Source organism: Ictalurus furcatus, chromosome 16 (assembly GCF_023375685.1).
Source record: "Ictalurus furcatus strain D&B chromosome 16, Billie_1.0, whole genome shotgun sequence".
NCBI classification, from domain to species: Eukaryota; Metazoa; Chordata; class Actinopteri; order Siluriformes; family Ictaluridae; genus Ictalurus; species Ictalurus furcatus.
Genome location: NC_071270.1, coordinates 21,163,499 through 21,182,511, shown reverse-complemented (window position 1 = coordinate 21,182,511; position 19,013 = coordinate 21,163,499). Strand labels below are relative to the sequence as shown.

General features: G+C 37.6%; 1 protein-coding gene across 3 annotated transcripts; it reads left to right on the top strand.

Moving 5' to 3' along the window:
• The first annotated feature begins 2,074 nt into the window (after window positions 1-2,074).
• Window positions 2,075-18,818, top strand: carm1l (coactivator-associated arginine methyltransferase 1, like). Of its 3 annotated transcripts, XR_008388167.1 has the most exons (14): window positions 2,075-2,583; window positions 5,975-6,100; window positions 6,539-6,645; window positions 7,662-7,766; window positions 7,851-7,961; window positions 8,897-9,074; window positions 9,836-9,926; window positions 12,788-12,869; window positions 12,963-13,048; window positions 13,123-13,212; window positions 14,141-14,278; window positions 14,377-14,466; window positions 15,483-15,599; window positions 17,722-18,818. XR_008388167.1 is itself a non-coding variant. In XM_053645846.1 (13 exons), exons 1-13 carry the CDS (start codon window positions 2,421-2,423, stop codon window positions 17,729-17,731), a joined length of 1,377 nt encoding a protein of 458 aa, XP_053501821.1. In that variant the 5' UTR covers window positions 2,077-2,420; the 3' UTR covers window positions 17,732-18,816. The 3 variants fall into 3 exon arrangements, 2 of the variants coding, with proteins under 2 accessions (XP_053501822.1, XP_053501821.1); XM_053645846.1 differs by lacking the exon at window positions 15,483-15,599 and having other exon boundaries at window positions 2,077-2,583; window positions 17,722-18,816; XM_053645847.1 differs by lacking the exons at window positions 15,483-15,599; window positions 17,722-18,818 and having other exon boundaries at window positions 14,377-14,470.
• Window positions 18,819-19,013: the final 195 nt, after the last annotated feature.

The following is a 19,013-nucleotide window of genomic DNA, read 5'->3' as shown; positions in this document are numbered from 1 at the left end:
TATGAGGTGCTTCTCCTGAAAAGCTGTCTTTGGTCAGAGCCAAACATGTCTGCTGTTACTGTGGCCAAACACTCTATCTTTGATTTGTCTGTCCAGAGCACATTATGCCAAAAGGCCTGGTCTTTGCCTATATGCTCATTGGCAAACTGTAGTCTTGCAAAGGCTTTTTCCTGGCACGCCTCAAATTTGTGCAATCTCTTTCTGATTGTAGAAGCATGCACTTTGACACCAACAGCTGCAAGACTTACTAGCAGATCCTGTGATGAAATTTTGGGGTTCTTGGAGACTTCTTTTTGCATCAGATGGTCTGCTCTTGGGCTGAGTTTGCTGGGACGGCCAGTTCTGGACAAATTGGCAGTCAATTGAAATCTGTGCTATTTGTAGATGATTTTCCTTACAGTGGAATGATGTATTTCAAATAATTTGGAGATCTTTTCAAATCTCTTGCCAGACTCACAGGCATCCACAACCTTTTATTCTGAAGGCCCTACCGAACTCTTTAGATCTTGGCATGATGACACCACACACCTCAATAACAAAGGGAACACCAGTCACTAGGTGTCTAAATAAGACAGGTTCCACCTGCACTCCCTAAGCACATTCTGATCACTGTACTTACTTTTTCACATGACTGTATAAGGAATATAGAATATTTTATGAAATAAATAAATAAATATTCGCATCTCAAAAAAGTTGGGACGGGGGCTATAAAATGCTGGAAATGTAAGTGAGATGTGTTACAGCCATAAATTTCAAAATTACCTCATTATACACTCACCAGCCACTTTATTTGGAACACTCACCCGAACCTGCTCTTTGCTCTCAGAACAGCCTCAATTTTCCATGGCATGGATTCCACAATGTGTTATAAACAATCCCTTTAAATTATGATCCATTTTGAGATGGATCCATCATGTACAGTAATTGCTGCAGATTTGTCATTTGCACATTGATGCTGGGAATCCCCCATTCTACCACATCCCAAATGTGCTCTATTGGATTCAGATGTGCTGACTGAAGAGACCACCGAAGCACAGTGAACTCATTGTCATATTCATGGACCAAACTTGTGAGATATAGTAAGCAGGTTATGTCTTCCCATCAGATCTGCAGCACTCTTTTGCACCATTTGAGGTAATTTGAGGTAATGAGGTAATTTTCCATTTTCCATGCCGCTTATCCTACGTGGGGGTCGTGGGGAGCCTGGAGCCTAGCCCAGGGAACTCAAGGCAGGGGACACCCTGCACAATCACACACACATTCAAACACCCACTCACACACTATGGACAATATGGAAATGACAATCAGCCTACAGCGCATGTCTTTTGGACTGGAGGAGTAAACCAGAGTACCCAGAGGAAACCCCTGAAGCCAGGGAAGAACATGCAATCTCTGCGGTGGTGGGATTTGAGCCCCAAACCCTGGAGGTGTGAGGCAATCATGCTAACCACTAAGCCCCATAACCCCCATTTGCTGAATATATTCATATTTAATATAGTTAGAATACTTATGGCTTTGTAAAACATTGCACTCTGGCGACATCTATTGGTCAAATATTTGTTACTGCACTTTCATCTATTTTAATACAATGGCAGCCTGTAATCCCATGAACTAATGTTTCTGGCTTTCATGCATAAGCAGTCCTTTAAATGGTTATATATTAATCATTTTACTGTAATGTAATTTGTGTGTAAATAAAGTATGTGTTCACTTGAACAGGCTAAGCAAAATGGTATATATCAGATATTTTCTCTAACAGTGAGTCAGCAGACCAGAGTTTAGGACTGAAAACTTTTAGGACCAAAACTTTTTACTGAAGCCTCAGTTTACAGAATTAAACCAAGTTGGGCAAGAGTTTATGTATTTTTTAGAGAAATAATTATCCAACTTTCACTTTATTTGGAGTATTAGTACAGTAATACGAGTCTGAATCATTGGCATTGGCAATCAGTATTAACGATTAATGCATTATTCATTTGTTTGTTTTTTTTATTAATACAGTGTTATAGTGAATCATTTTATAAAATGGCAAATATTGTGGCAACAAGTGGCGAAAAAAGTGACTATTTAGTTTTCTGCTGAGTCCTCAAGAAATCAATTTTTGTGAATGTTGTGATCATATAAAATTTGCATTAATATATTTGGCCAAATAATAAAAGGATATTATGCATCTAGTGCTATTTAATTTATGTATATAGCTTGATCCAGAGTCTTAGGGAGTTTACAGTCACACCCATTGCTGTTGGACTGACTTCTCTCTCCGCCCTCTATTTTGACTCTGAACTTCCTCTGAACTTTAAGACGTCCATTTCATTTCAGCTTGTCCCAGTCAACATCACAGCAGTGCAGTTTTTCAGCACAAGATTATGTAGGTGCGTGACTGCATTAGTATGCTAGTGAGTGTGTGTAGGTTATAAAAAATGGGCAGCAGTGAGGAGCAAAGCTGCTTCTGTGTCGCTCTGAGCTTTCTGAAGGACGCAGAGGAAGACACTGAGCTGCAAGTGTCCAAACAGAGACAGCATCAGGATCTCACACTGAAGGTCAACAGAGAGACGGAGGATGTCACCCTTACAGTAGAGGACGGTAAACATGGAACCCAGACTTTTTTGATATTCAGAAATTGTACCATGAAATGATTTGTTCATAGTCTATTAGTGATTCAAAATGTAAAACAGATTACTTCAGGAATTTCCACTTCCATTACTGCTTAATTTGTGTTACACAAAACTCTACATGTGTGTATTTAAGGATTAAAATCCTATTAGTATTGCAAGTAATATCGAGTTAAAAATTAGTAAAACTTTTACTGTGCAGCTTTTATTGTTAATGACTGAAAAGGAACAAGATGCAATTTTTTTTCAGCTACAATCACGTCCTATTTGCCATGTGATATGTTTAATAATAACGATTTTTAATGTTTTAAAGTAATTTTCTATAGAATTCAGTTTAGTTTTGCTCATTATTATTGTATATCATTATTATTAGGGAGAACTTTTATATTAATTTATTTATTACTGTGATTATTATTATTATTATTATTATTATTATTATTATTATTATTATTATAAACATTTAGCATACACCATCTCTTAGCCTATTTGTATGAAGCTGAGCATTTTTTCCTCACCAGCACAAACTATCACTTCCAGACCTAATGCTTATAATTACCACAAAACCATATACACTACTTCATTAGTAAATTGATTTATCATTTTATTGTACATGATTTGATTCTTTCTTTGTTTTTTTTTTTCATTCAAATGCAAAAAAAATATGATCTCTTAAATAGTTTTCAATTTCAGGAATAATTTCAGTTACAAGGAATACATCATCTTTTTCGTTGTTGTTGTCATAATCTCTATTGCCTACATCTGTAGAATATAACCACAGTGAAAAATCAACACATTTCTCTGTACTGAGAAAAGGACTAAAACCTGTTCATTCCAAACTTAAGTATAACTGAAGTCTATTAAATTCTGTATATATTATAATATTTATATATAATATAAATTCAAAATTACACTTTGCTATTACACTACACACTTATTATAGAGACAAATGTGAGCAAAGATCTGGTTTTATTGGGCATCGGAGCATTATGGCAAAACAACAAAATGAAATAAAACAAAAAACAACATTATTTACTCATTTTTTATTCTTTTTTTGTTGTTGTTTTGTGATATCCCATGTGAGATCATGTGATGATGCGATGCGATGAGAAAGTGAGAATGCTCCACTGAGCTACGATGCCCATGTTGGTAACAAAAAAATCTTTCCTCTGAAAAAAAAAGAGAAAAAAAAGTCTCATATCTGAAGAGATAAACAAGATGTTTAGAACTTAAGGACTTTAGAACTTGGAAGAAAAGTGGATGTAAGTGAACCGGTGCTTTTAAATTGGATCAGTGTAACCTGACTATGACAAAATCAGGTAGTTCCACAGGCTTGCTGGAAGCTTGTGAGATTTATGGAATAATTTTATTATCATTTATTTTCAAAAAAATAGAAACAGACTCACTTAATGATGCTTATATCAAATGTGGAGTTTTATCTCTCAGCTCTGTTTACATGCTCTGATTTACTAACATACACTCTTAGGAACGAGGGTAATAACTGTACTTTTCCTTGTCACTGGGGCAGCACCCTCTAAAGTACACCTTTTGTACCTTTAAAGAATCTTTTTCCTGGGACAGTGCATGTAATGTACTTTAAAGTATTAGTCTGAAAGCTAATTAAAGGTACAAGACTGGATGTTTCGATTATGTACAAAAAAATCTGCTACATTCACATTACCATGTAACAGATACACAATTAAGTACAAAATATTTGCCCTTGAAGCACCACATCAGTGACAAGGAAAGCTACCGTTTAGTACTGTTTACTGAGAATGTTCCTTTGAAGAGATAGGCCTAACTGTTTTGCATAAATTGTCTTCTGTCCTTTGTAATTGCGCATACAATACAGATACAGTGGATAGAGACTGAGTAGAAAAATGCTGGTATATTTCCTTAATGTTATCTTTTTTTTACTATAGTAATTGTGTTAGCCTAGGCACATAGGGATAAACAGGGACATGGACAGGTAGAGATGTGTCTGCTTCATTCACTGCTCTCTTTACTCAGCTGGCCTGCATAACCCTGTGTGTTTGGGCATGTTTTTATGGGAGTATCTAACAGTTTTGACCTCATGGGGATATTTGGTTGATCCCCACAAGGAAAACTTCAGATTTTACTAAAAGAGCCGAAAGGTTAGATTTGGGTGTCGGCATAATATTAATTAGCTGTGTGTGTGTGTGGTCCAGCTGTTGTGTGCGCTGACAGCTCTAGCAGGATTTACGACACCGATGTGGAAGCTCAGAGGCCGCACGCGGGTTCTGCTCGGCGAGCTCCAGTCTCGCGTGCACTACTAGACTGTTTTCCTTTGCTACGGTACACTGCTCTGCTCCTGGCGCACAGGATCAGATAGTGTGGCAATGTTCAGCACACACCAAATCCCATACTGAGGCCTAGTGTGTAAGTGATTGTGCACATCAGGTGTTCAGCTGGTGACCCCCCGCCATCTCCCCTGCACTGTTTCTCAGCTAAACCCAGCTTATTAAGTTAAGCAGTGAGCTGGAGTGCACGACGTACATCCCCAATTCCAAAAAAGTTGGGACGCTGTATGAAATGTAAATAGAAACAGAATGCAATGATTTGCAAATCTCATAAACCCATATGTTATTCACAATAGAACATAGAAAACATATCAAATGTTTAAAGTGAGTAGATGTACAATTTTAAGAAAAATTTTGAATTTGATGGCCGCAACACGTCTCAGAAAAGTTGGGACGGGAGCAACAAAATGCTGGAAAAGTAAGTGACAGCTAGAGGAACATTTTGCATCTAGCTAGGTTAATTGGCAACAGGTCAGTAACATGACTGGGTATAAAAAGAGTATCTTAGAGAGGCAGAGTCTTTCAGAAGTAAAGATGGGATGGAATCTGGATGGAAGCATATGTTGCTCTAAAACCTGTATATATACTAACAGAAAGTATATTAGTAGGTGTATTTCATAATTACTCACAGCTCCAGGGTCCCTGGTTTGATCCCGAACTCGGAATGCTGACTGTCTGGAGTTTCACACTTTCTCATTGTGTATGCGTGGGTTTCTTGCATGTGCATGGTGCCATCCAGGATGTAGTCCTGCCTCTTCCAGGATAGACTACAGGTCCACCGCTACTTTGACCAGGATATGAGCGAATCTCACACTGAACACACCATCGCAGCAGAGAAATCATCTTTGATAGACTCCAGTCAAACACGCCATGAGTTGGGCTTCACTACACTCACAATATAGATATTATAGTTATAACTGATCACTGGTTTAGTCTCTACTAGGATAAGAAGTCCAAGCTAAGATGTTAAAAATTTCTAGATTTTAAGCTAAGGCGTAACCGATAACTGATGATTTTGTGATCTTTCCCTTTGATTTGTTTCAGGTGATGGAGTGTGTGTTTTTAAATTCTCCATTATGAGGGAGACAGAGTGCTGTCGAGTGGGGACTCAGTGCTTCCTTGTAACTGCGGGTTGTGTGAGCATCCTGTTGAGGTTCAAGACGCGGACAGGTGAAAGTTCAGTTTATTTCTAATTGCAATATTTTAATATATCTTTCTACATTGCACAGTGTTAACAGTGCAAGATCAAAATGGGTCAACTTGTCAGTTTCGTACCTTGCTGGTGTACTTGAGTTAAAATGATATTAGCCCATGGGCATTTGTGCTTGACTTAGGCTGAATCAACTGTATAATCACTAGAACAACGTCCTATTTTCATTCAAAAAGAATTAACTAGCTGTAAGTCCCTGTTTAAAAGTTCTGCACCTCAGTATTCTTCATTCACAGTAGTTTCTCTTTGAACCTGATGGATGAACTGTGCTTTAACATGCCTGAGAAATCTTACACCATCCGGGTGTTTGGCGTGTATTCTGAATACAACATTACTCATGCTATAGAAGTGTGATATCCTCATGCTGTTCAAAGAATCAATTATTCCCCCAAATCCAGAATTTCAGATCTTCCACAGAACAATAAGGGCATGCACTGACAGCAGGAGAGAGCTGTCAGCATTCGACCAGAGGACAGAGAGCTCGTCTGCCCTCCAATACTTCCAGGTAATATCCAGCTTACAGATACAACAGTGTTTAAGAAATCACTACGCAGCAAATGAGTGTCCAAAGACTTAATTTTACACTAAATAAAATTTTTTTTTACACAATTTCCTCTTTACCCTAAATGTAGCTGATCAACCAAGATCTGAGATGTAGTTCAGTTTTCAACTGGAGCTACAAGGCTAATGTAGCTATTAAATAAAGATTGTAGCTACCAGTTTAGCATTGCTTCATGCCTAAAATCACCACACAGAAAATATAGCAATCATATATATATATATATATGTGTGTGTGTGTGTGTGTGTGTATTTTTTTTTACCCAAATCACTTCTAGCACAATTTTGCCTGCAAAGTTTTGGAAATCAAAGTGCCTCATGGAGTTATACCATAGATGGTATGGAGCAAACTTTTAATTAACTTTACATTTTTTATTCAAGTTTTAAAGTACAAAGAGACACATTTTTTCTCAATGTAAGAAAGTAATAGTAGAAGAAAGAATCAAAAGGAGAAAGAAACCTACAGTATACACAATTTTGGTTACTGGCAGTAACTTAGTGTGTCTTCGGCCCAAGAATGTAGGCAAACATTAGCTATAGCTAACTAATGACAGGTATAACAAGTGCTATACAAGGTATAACTGTATAATGCTAATTTCTCAAACATTAGCTAGTTTCACGAGGATGGAGTAAAGTAGGATGGGCATGTTATAGTAAAATGACCAATGACAGGGTGGAGTGATGTGATGTGAAGCAGACTTACTGTTACCACCCTAAAGGTAATTATTTTCCTCTTATACCACAGCAATTTGTCAAGATTTAAGTTATTAAAGAATGACACATCATACCATTAATCATTTCTACTATTTGGTGTTAGTATATGAGAAAGGGGAAAATTGCGTAAATTCAATTTTTGTCTAAATTCAAGGTCTTTCTGTAATTTAAAATGGATTACATCTCGAACTCGAATATAACATACACGATATATAATCTAATTGTTCTATTTCTATTTACCTTTCACAGTTTTATGGCTGTCTTTCGCAGCAGCAGAACATGCTTCAGGATTACCTGAGAACAGCCACATACCAAAAAGCCATTTTACTGAATGACGTTGACTTCAGAGATAAAGTTAGTTGGTTAGCAAAGCCCTTCTGATCATTGTGACATTTTATAGCTTGTTTAGGTATTTATTCACCGTCTCTGTTTGTGCAGGTGGTGCTCGATGTTGGATGCGGAACAGGGATTTTGTCCTTTTTTGCCATCCAGGCTGGAGCTAGGAAAGTGTACGCAGTGGAGGCCAGTTCCGTGGCCACATATGCAGAAGTACTTACACTGCGTTCGCAGTATTTGTCTCCCTGATTTCACTCCACCTCCAACGGAAAGCTCATAAACTAAATGTGTTCATTAATGATGTGTCATTCCTCATCTAAACCATCAATATCTCTGAAAAACAAAATGTTGCCAAAACCTTTCATCATGTAGTGAGATCATGAGTGTTCTGGGCAAACTGGGTCATGTTCGCACATAATAAATCACTCAGCACTGTGAAAATAACTTGTCATACATAGTTCCCGTTTGAGGTCAAGGTGATCGATTTGGGGGGAAAGCATCTAATGAGGCTCACATGTACAGGGCTCACAAGGCTACTTTGCACATGACGTGAATGCATGACTTTCTTAGTACTTAATGGCTTATGGACAGATCTGGCATTTGGTTATGGAGCTGTGTTTGAGTGTGTGTGTGTGTGTGTGTGTGTGTGTGTTTATGTGTGGGTGTGATGGAGGGGTAGTAGGAGGAAATGAAAGGAAGAATATTTTCATGGATGCGAGGATGCTTTACAGCTCTACATTCAAGCCTAGTTTAAAGTCAGTTTTTGCTAAATTTTCATTGGTAACAGTTTTAAAATACAGCCAGATGTGTTTCGTGTCATTTCCAGTGCATTGCTAGAAAACCTGCCAAGTACAGCATCTAAGCTTAAGCGTAATTTTCATCTTTGTTTAGAAATTGCATTAAAGGTACACAGTGCTATCTTGGGTTCTTGGGTGATCATTATCAGCATGGCTTACATTTTTTCCCGTGTTGCTGCACGCACCCTAAATGATCTGTGACTGTATGTGTGTGTGTGTGTGTGTGTGTGTGTGTGTGTGTGTGTTTTGATGGAGGGAAGATTGTAAAAAAAATACTTGGTTAAACAGAAACTAATGCCAGGTAATAATGTAAACGACAGTGATTGAATGAGATATCTCTCTGACTATCAGGTGCTGGTGAGGAGTAACGGCTTGGCGGACAGGATCGTTGTGCTTGCTGGGAAGATTGAGGAGGTGTCCTGCCCTGAGAAAGTGGACATCATCATCTCAGAACCCATTGGCTACATGCTTCTTAATGAGAGGATGCTGGAGAGCTATTTACACTCCAAAAAATGGTTGAAGCCTAAAGGTTTGTGGTGGTGTAGAATAACCGACACCAAAATGAGTAATCGTTACCGAATGGATTTCAGCTGCACTCCACTACTATTTATTTCACTGTACTAATTGCTTCTACTATTATACACTCACTGACCACTTTTATACATTCATGCAATTATCCAATCAGCCAAGCATGTGGCAGCAGTTCAGTGCATAAAATCAGGCAGATGCAATCCAAGAGCTTTAGGTAATGTTCACATCAAATATCAGAATGATGTAAAATGGGATCTCAGTGACTTTGACAGTGGCATGGTGCCAGACACGCTGGTTTGGGTATTTCAGAAAGTGCGAGGTGCGGAAAACAAAAAACATTCAGTGAGTGTCGATTCTGCGGGCTAAAAAGCTTTGTTGTTGAGAGAGATTCAAGGAGAATGGCTAGAATGGCTCAACTAACATTTCTTTACAACCATGGTGAGCAGAAAAGCATCTCAGAATGCACAACATGTCAAACCTCGAAGCAGATGGGCTACAACAGGAGAAGATCAAACACTCCTGTCAGCCCAGAACAGGCATCTGAGACTACAGTGTGTACAGGCTCTTTAAAACTGGACAGTCACTGATTATAAAAAAGCATGATCTGAAGTGCGTGACTTGTATCTGCATGTTTTTATGCATTGTGCTGCTGCCACATGATTGGCTAATTGGATAGTTGCATGAATGAGCAGGTTTATAGTGAGTGTGCTATATCACTGCCACTGGTTGAACCAAATATATATATATTTTTTTGGTAAGGCATGATGTTCCCCACCTTCAGTGACATCCATCTGGCCCCATTTACAGATGAGCAGCTTTACTTGGAGCACCATGCACGCTCCAACTTCTGGTAACTAATCTCACCATTTTAGTCTTTATAGGCTTTGTAGTCTTCAGAAGATAAAAAGAGGTGGGAAAATATAAAAAGTGTGCAGCGCAAGGGACAATTTTATACAAGCCATACTATATGTGTTGGCTTTTGTTAGCAGTGATGGGTGGTATTTCTAACACATTTACATGAAGTTGTATAAAATGGTATCTGTAACAAAATACATTCTTGTTTATTTCTGTGAAGAGAAAATACTTTACTGGGAAAGTCCAGATAATCTTAATTTATAGACGTGTTTTTAATGTATTTTTGCACAAAAGCCTGCTCTTGGAAACCATGAAGATAACCTGGATGAGCTCATACTCCTACTCATATGTTCCTCTCCTCCATGGATGATGGGTTGAGGAGAAATACCAGCGTCTTAATAGACCATACCTGACCCCTCCTTGCCCTCACAGTTGCTCTTACCATGGCTCCAGCACAGATTCATGCTTTACTCTGAATGTTTATAGTCTCGTCCATGGTTTATTTGATGTCTCCCAAGGGCTTGGAGTTGGCCGTCACAGAGAAATGGCAGTCAGCCCACCACCCACAGCTCACGTTCTGCTCGCATGGTGCTGTGACCCATACCACGCGGGCTTCCTGCTGCTGTATGCTCCAGCGGAGCCCAATCCTGACTCATAGAAAAGAGACAGGATATCCACCGCATCTCTATTTCTATCACCTCTGCTCCAACGATGGAGTTAAACCAGCAAAGTGCCAAGAGGGTGGTTCTGGTTGCCCAATCAGAAATAGTCTTCAAAAAATATATTTTTGAAACCTGGCTTCTTAAAGTGATGATCTGAATGCAGCCATAAACTAGTTTTATCATGTTTTTTTCCTTCAAATTATTCAGTTGATATCAATGACACCCAGCATTTTATCTTGTTTAATGGATGACATATTATTATGGATGACATATCAGCGCTTCCCTCAGTATGCACATGCTGGCAGCTTGTTTTGACCTGTAATCAGATATTAGAGAAGGCTGCCCAAGCAAGACACCACCTCAACACTGTGGAAAAATTATATCTTGCAAGTAAAACTGCTTTGAATAAAACAAATTTATGTAATTAACAAATTATTATATGATTATGATAAAACATATATAAGATTACTGTGCTTATTTTTAGACCTTTTGTATTCATTTCAAGCTTGAAATTTGTAATTTTGTTCTATTGGCAGAAGATTCTTTTTGTTTATTTCCAGCATTTATTGCTAGAACAAAAGAAAATATTTGATAGAACAAGACAATTTCAACTGAGAAAAATGTCCTAAAATAGACATAATAGTCATACATGTCTTTTGTCATAATATCATGACTAGTTGGGCAAATTGGGCAACTATTATATAAAGTGGACTAAATTGGGCAAGAAATTATATGAAGTCGAATAATTTGGGCAAATATTATATAAAGTTGACTATGTTTAAGATATTTTTACTTGATATTATAACTTACTGGTCTTGAACATTTTAAAACAACAAACAAATGTATTATGAGTTAGTGTGTGTGTAGTGGTATGAGTGTTACTGGGTTAGTGTGTGTAGTGGTATGAGTGTTACTGGGTTAGTGTGTGTAGTGGTATGAGTGTTACTGGGTTAGTGTGTGTAGTGGTATGAGTCTTACTGGGTTAGTGTGTGTGTGTAGTGGTATGAGTGTTACTGGGTTAGTGTGTGTAGTGGTATGAGTCTTACTGGGTTAGTGTGTGTGTGTAGTGGTATGAGTGTTACTGGGTTAGGGTGTGCAGTGGTATGAGTGTTACTGGGTTAGTGTGTGTAGTGGTATGAGTCTTACTGGGTTAGTGTGTGTGTGTAGTGGTATGAGTGTTACTGGGTTAGGGTGTGCAGTGGTATGAGTGTTACTGGGTTAGGGTGTGCAGTGGTATGAGTCTTACTGGGTTGAGGGGGTTGTCTGCAATACTGGTGGCTTTGTGGATGCAGCAGATGTTGAAGGAGGTGTCGGTGTGAAGAGAGGTGAGGATGGGTGGGGGATGTTTGACTCTCTTCAGCCTCTGCAGGAGACTTTAGCACAGACTGTGATTGAGACCGTTATCCAGTTTTTGTGAATTGGCTTCATGAAGATAATATAGTAATGAAGGCAAAAAGTGATATTATGTCAACAACCAGTCTGACAAGTTTAATAAATATGACTGAGTCTGTTTCTCATCAGAGGTTTCCTCTGCTTCACTGATTCTTTGACTTTTTATAAATGTGACCAGATCTGAATGTGGAACAAGGGGTGAAAGACAAGTCATCAGATCGTATTATTATTTTTTCCATTGCTTCCAGGTCTGGGGTTTTGGGCTGCTTTAACTAAGTTGTATGTCTTTCAGTCCTGTTATTTCAGCCCTGCTATTTCAGCCCTGCTATTTCCTGTCAATTTCCAGCTTCACAATGAACAGCTTTTGCCATTGGCCTACAGAGATACTGGATTTAATTTATGAATATTTTGAGAACATACTTTTGTGATGTTTACAACCATCAGGCTGTCTGTCTGTTTTGATGAGTTATACCTTGTGACTGCAGTTTCTCTTTGCAGTCTCTTTTTCTAGAATGCCATACAATTTCAGACTGTTCCCTTTTAGTGAAATAATGTATTATTAAACCACTATATTAATTATTCACTGCATAATTGAGCAGTTTTTAAATGATTTTGAGACCAAATCACCTTAAATTCAGGTCTTGGTTTTGTGCCTCAGTTGATCTGTCTTTATTTTCAGACCTCAATTGATCTAATGTGTAGCTGCATTATTATTATTATTATTATTTTAATTTACACTTACCTCTGTATGGACATTATGTATTCATTATTATCATAAACACTGAAATAAATGTTTCTGCAGGCTCCAGACCTCTTTCTACGGGGTAAACCTGAGTGGACTCCATCCTGCAGCCATGGACGAGTTCTTCAGACAGCCGATTGTGGTTTGTCTCCACATTCCACATACTTACTTCACTTTTTTTCCATTTAAAAAGTTTGTCCATAAAAATGATTTTGATGTTCTTATCCTTTTCCAGGATACGTTTGAGGCTCAGATTCTAATGGCCAGGTCTGTAAAACACAGCATTAACTTTATGGAAGCAAAAGAAGAGGACTTGCACAGGTACAGAATTATAGAATAATTGCTACAGCATGCTTACTAATAAAATGTTAACGTGTGGTGCCCTGGTTCTGCAGGATGGAAATTCCCTTTGTCTTCAAACTCATGCAGTCAGGACTGATTCATGGACTTGCGTTCTGGTTTGATGTGGCATTTGTAGGATCAAGGTGAGAATTAAGACATTCAACTGACTATGCCCTCAGGTATACAGTGTTATTTACATTTGTTTACATTTATTCATTTAGCACACGCTTTTATCCAAAGCGACTTACAAATGAGGAAATACAAGCAAAGCGATATATCAAGTGGAGATCAATACAAGTAGTGCTACCATACAAGATCTTTTAATTGAGTTCTAGAAAAGCAAAGTGCGCAACGTAGAGGTGGAAGTGCCAGAGTAAGTTTTTATTTTTTGTTTTAATTTTTAAAAAGGATAGTATGGGGTTGGCATTTTAGGGGTTAGTTAGGTGTTCACGGTAGAGGTGGGTCTTTAGCTGTTTTTTGAAGCTACGGACAGATTTTGCGGTCCGGATTGAGGTTGGAAGTTCATTCCAGGGGCAGTGTTGGCTTGGCGGTTAAGGCTGTGGGTTACTGATTGGAAGGTCAGGGGTTCAAGCCCCAGCACTGCCAAGCTGCCACTGTTGGGCCCTTGAGCAACCCTTAACCCTCTCTGCTCCAGGGGCGCATACCCTGCGCTCTGGCCCCAGCTCCCTGACAGGCTGGGGTATGCGAAGAAAACAATTTCACTGTGCTCTACTGTATATGTGACCAATAAAGACTCATTATTCCAGCATTGAGGGACGGTTATCGTGAAGGTTCTGGAAAGGGACCTTGAGCCACGCTGAGTAGGCTACTACTAAAGCGTCGGTCATTAACCGATCACAGATTGCGTGAGGGAACGTAAGCCTTCAGGAGAGTGTTGAGGTAGGGGGGTGCAGTTCCAGACAAGGTCTTGTACTTGAGCATCAATGCCATGAATTTGATACGGACGGCTACAGGAAGCCAGTGGAGGGAGATGAAGAGGGGTGTGACATAGGTCCTTTTGGGTGTTATACGTGTTATCTAATGAACTGGTCATTATGCTTTACTCTAAAGGACAACAGTGTGGCTATCCACTGCACCGCATGAGCCACTGTCTCACTGGTACCAGGTCCGATGTCTCCTACAGACGCCTCTGTTTGCAAAAATAGGCCAGACCCTATCTGGACAGGTTCTACTGATTGCCAACAAGAGGTATTATATACTAAATATACACTGGTGTAGTAACAAGATGTGATGTTTTTCTCTGCTCATTCTGAACTGTACAATTTACCATGTTTTTTATTTGACAGGCAGAGCTATGATATTCATATCACAGCCGTAATTGATGAGTCTGGCTTTAAATCTGGCAACACATTGGACCTTAAAAACCCTTTCTTCCGGTAGGCATCACACTAACTCTTCATTAGGACCTATCATTGGCACGAGCTCTGTTTGGCTCAAAATGACTAATTTCCAATTTCATACTAGAAGCAGACCAATACCAAAAAGCATTAACCATGATTTTTTTCTTCTTTTTTTTATTTTTATTTAAAAAAAATTTTTACATGAGGGGAACATGATGAAACAGAAACTGAGCTGGTAAATTAGGAAACAAAAAGATTTTCAGTTTTTATTTACACACATATAATCAGAAGGATCTCCAAGCATAGTTTTGTGTCCGTTAATATTGTTAGTATTGATAATAATAGACATGACATAATAGATATATTGGATATTTTGAAATTCATTTTATAATTGTCTTGCTATGAAATGGAAAGATGATCTAAGTCAGTGGTGTAGCCATTGCTAAGTTAGGCAAAGGAACCATTAAGAAGTTAAAGGAAGTTTTAAAAGCAATTGTTGCAGTTATTATTATTATTATTATTATTATTATTATTATTATTATTATTAGTTTTTTAAATAAACACATATTTTCTGACTTTTGGGAAATAATGACCTAAAGATGATAAATAGTTCCAGCAAAATAGTTCCAAAATGCATTAATGGTATATTATAACTTCTAAGTCTAAATTTATCTTATCTTTATAAATTTATTTAGAAAGTGTATATTTACCATGCATGAAAACCATAGCACTGTTAAACAAACAGAAAATATACTTATACAAAAAATAAGAGCCATCTAAAATGTCCTACTTGTGTGTAGGTATGCTGCCTAGCAGATACAGTACCTTTACTGCCATCTAGTGGTGGTGTCTTGAAGTTTGCCGTGAGAAGCCTCATACAGATTTTTTTCTTCTTCTGATAAACACAACAGTGTCTTTCTTTGATTAGGAATAATAGTGACTTAAGGCTAATGTATTACGTACTTTTCAAAATAATAAATCTATTTCTTAGTATTATACAACAGCAAACAATCCTGTTTATTACCTACGTGTGTATGTGTCTGCCTGTTTAGGATGCCACGGTGGCTGCAGATGTAAAGAGCCCACAGCAGTAAAGAGCATTAAGTGAGGATTGGCAGAGTAGTCAGTGCCACAGTGGCTGGAAAAGCGGCATCCGTGGAGTAGGCTGGGTAAAGTAAAGTCATATGAAGCTGCAGTGGTAGTGAAAATAAAGCCTATAATAATTTAAATGGTTGAGCTGACAGCTTTTTTTTAATTAAAATTAACTTTATAATAATAAAATTAAACTGCTGAAGAACATACAGTACATGTCGGCCTGGGAAAACCCTTTCTGTAGTCATTTATTTATTTATTTATTTATTTATTTATTTATTTATTTTTTACATTTTCTACAATATATACAGGGTGTCCCAAAAGTCTCTATATATATGGGACTATGCATGACCAGCAACACCTTGTTTGTGCCTTTGTCAGTGGATGTTCGTGGACGTCCACTTCTCAGTCGGTCTGCAACACTTCCAGTCTTTTTGAATGTGTTAATAAGTTTGGCAACAGTGTCATGTGTGATGTGCTTGTCATGTTTCCTGTTAAAGTCCATCGCAACTTTGCGACAGCTTCCCGATCCAGCCATGAGAATGATTTCAGTACGTTATTCTTTTGGAAGACATTTTACTAAGTGTTAATTTCCCCTATGTATGGAGACTTTTTGAACAACCTGTAGTTCTAAAAACTACAGACTTTCCTGAACTGAATATGTTTCAGATATTGTACAGTTGTGCCCAAAAGTTTGCATACCCCTTGCAGAATCTGCTAAATCTTAATACCGTTAACAAAATTAGAGGGATCATAAAAATCCCATGTTGTTTTTCAAAGTTTTACATCCCCCTGGCTCTTAATATATGGTGTTACCTTCTTGAGCATCAGTGAATGTTTTCACCTTTTGTAATAGTTGTGTACGAGTCCCTCAGTTGTCCTCAGTGTGAAAAGATAGATCTCATCATCAATAGCCGCAGTTGGAAAGGGGTCGAATATGCAGAATATGATGGAAAAGCAAAGAATGTGCAGGACCTGGAGGATTTTTCTGAAGAATAGTGGACAGTTTAACTCCTCAGGACAAACAAGGGACTCATGAACAACTCTCACAAAACAAAAAAACAGTCATGGATCATCCAGGTAACAACACACAGTATTAATAATCAAGGGTATGTAAACTTTTGAACGGGATTTTTTTTTTTTTTTAAATAAATTCAGCTATTATCTTGTCTTGTGTACTATATGTAAAGCTCTGTTATGTGAAATAGCTTATTCAGGACAGTACTCAATAAAAAACAACATGGGATTTTTTATTATTCCTCTTATTTTGTTAACAGTATTAAGATTTAGCAGATTCTGCAAAGGGTATGCAAACTTTTGGGCACGACTGTTTGTTGTTGTAACGTTAAAGTATTTAAAATCTGTTTACTTACCAACAGTAAAAAATGAAAGGAGAAAATCATATTGACTTCAGTGCCACTGAAACGGCTTTCCGATAGCACTGAAAGACAGCCCACCTACTGGACTTCTACATTTCTAACCAAATCTACTTACGGAAAAACAACATTAGAATCAAATTGTTAAGAATTCTAGTTTTACCACAGGAAATGAGTTGATTATCAGCATCATCCATATTAGTTTCTGTCTCATCACCTGAGATAAATATCACTTGTGGCATTTAAACGTGAGCCTCACTGTCGTCTATTTACTCAAATCCAGAATTCAGTCACAGTTCCATCTAATGGGTTTTCACAAGTGCCCACACATACATGCTTGACCTTATATAGAGTTTCTTACCCAAGCTACAGGATATCTTTGAAACGTAATCACTGAAACAACTCAAATGACAAAAGTGCAGAAGCATACATGATATAGTCTATTCTCTCATAGAGGCAACTGAAACTATAGACCTCTTTTATACATATTTTGAATTGAAGCTTAGCTAAATAGCTCCTATTATGTATATACTATTTGCTCCTTAATGATGTTTATTTATTTTGGCAGATTATTTTAACAACAACAAAAACAACAACAACAATAAGCTTAAAAATAGACTCAAATCAAAAGCCTGAGTAGGTTGAGAGTTGAGGGTCGTGCTTTAAGACTCTTTGACAGTTTGAAGTCGTCATGTTCATGACAATTTTATATAGTTATTGCAATGATGGTCTGGGATCTTGTTAAAAGTCCCCCCCCCCCCACTCTCTCTATCTCTTTCTCTCTTTCTCTCTCTCTCTCTCTTTCTCTCTGTCTCTCTCTCAGGTATGCTTGACTGACCATTTGTTGCTGGGATCGTCAATCTGCTTTGAAATCCTGATTCAGATACAAGAAATACCCCATACAAGCTCAGATAATCAGTTATAATGCACATGCTTTATTTCTATAAGAGTTGTGTTGCATACGTGTGTGTTGTGAAGTCTGTATCCTGCAACATTGTTTTGGTGCAACTTGAAGACAAATAAAATACAATTATTTGCAATACAGGACTAGTGAGTGGCATTGTTTATTTATGACTCTGATATTACTCTTTGTTGTATTATTAGATAGCAAACAGGTAGTTTGGAGTACACATCTCTGAAGACCTGACCTGGAATCATCAAATCCAATCTCAGGTGAACAAAGCCAGATAACGCTTGTACCATCTGAGACTGCTGAGGAAATTCAGGGTCTCCCCAGCAAGCCTGAAAATGTTCTATACTGGGGCTATAGAAAGTTTACTGACTCAGTGCATCTCAGCATGGTACGGAAACCGTGGTAGTCTGATAGCTAACACTGAGAGGCTCAGGAGGAGCTTCTTCCCTCAGGCCATCAGACATCTCAACACTGATATGTCCACTATACAGATCCCTTAGGACTCATTAAAAACTCTCTTATCACTTTTGTATCGTTCCTACACGTAACATACCTGCGTATTTCGTACATTCCTATTTTTTTGGCACATTCCTGTACATATGCCTTGCACACTGTTTAGTTTTAGCTTCAGTTCTACTGTACACAGTCTTATTTCTACTTATTATTTTTACTTATTTCCTATTCATTTCTTATTTTTAGGCCAGGTTTTCATTTCAGTACAAGTTATATACTGTATACTGTATAACTGTGTATGTGACAAATCTTGAATCATGCAAGTATCACTTTTATTTTATTATTAAACCTCAAACAGATACCGTAAGTACAATATTTCTATTCATGTGAAAGTAATTTTATATAACTGTAACATTTGTAAAAACTTATATAACACTAATGAATACCTACGTGTATTGTCCTTGCCATGCTATTTCTGATTAAGGATGGGCAAATGTATATTTTTATCGCTCTCTTCTATGTATCACCTTCTAATTAACACTCATTTTTTCAAATAAAACTCCAAAAAGTATCAAATCTTTCTGTATCTTCCAAAATATAGGTAACATAATTCATGTTGTACGATTGTATTGTATTGCACAACTGATTACACAAAATAAAAGATTATAAATAAGACAAAATAAGACTGGAACATCTATTTGTTCTTTACAGTTGAAGAAAATGACGGTCTTCCTCAAAATTACAAAAAT

Excerpts from the sequence above, each read along its gene's own strand:
- carm1l (XM_053645846.1), top strand. The coding sequence starts at position 2,421 with ATGGGCAGCAGTGAGGAGCAAAGCTGCTTCTGTGTCGCTCTGAGCTTT. Across the intron at positions 7,767-7,850 it reads ACGTTGACTTCAGAGATAAA|GTGGTGCTCGATGTTGGATG; the intron begins GTTAGTTGGTTA and ends CTGTTTGTGCAG. Across the intron at positions 13,213-14,140 it reads GTGGCATTTGTAGGATCAAG|GACAACAGTGTGGCTATCCA; the intron begins GTGAGAATTAAG and ends TTTACTCTAAAG.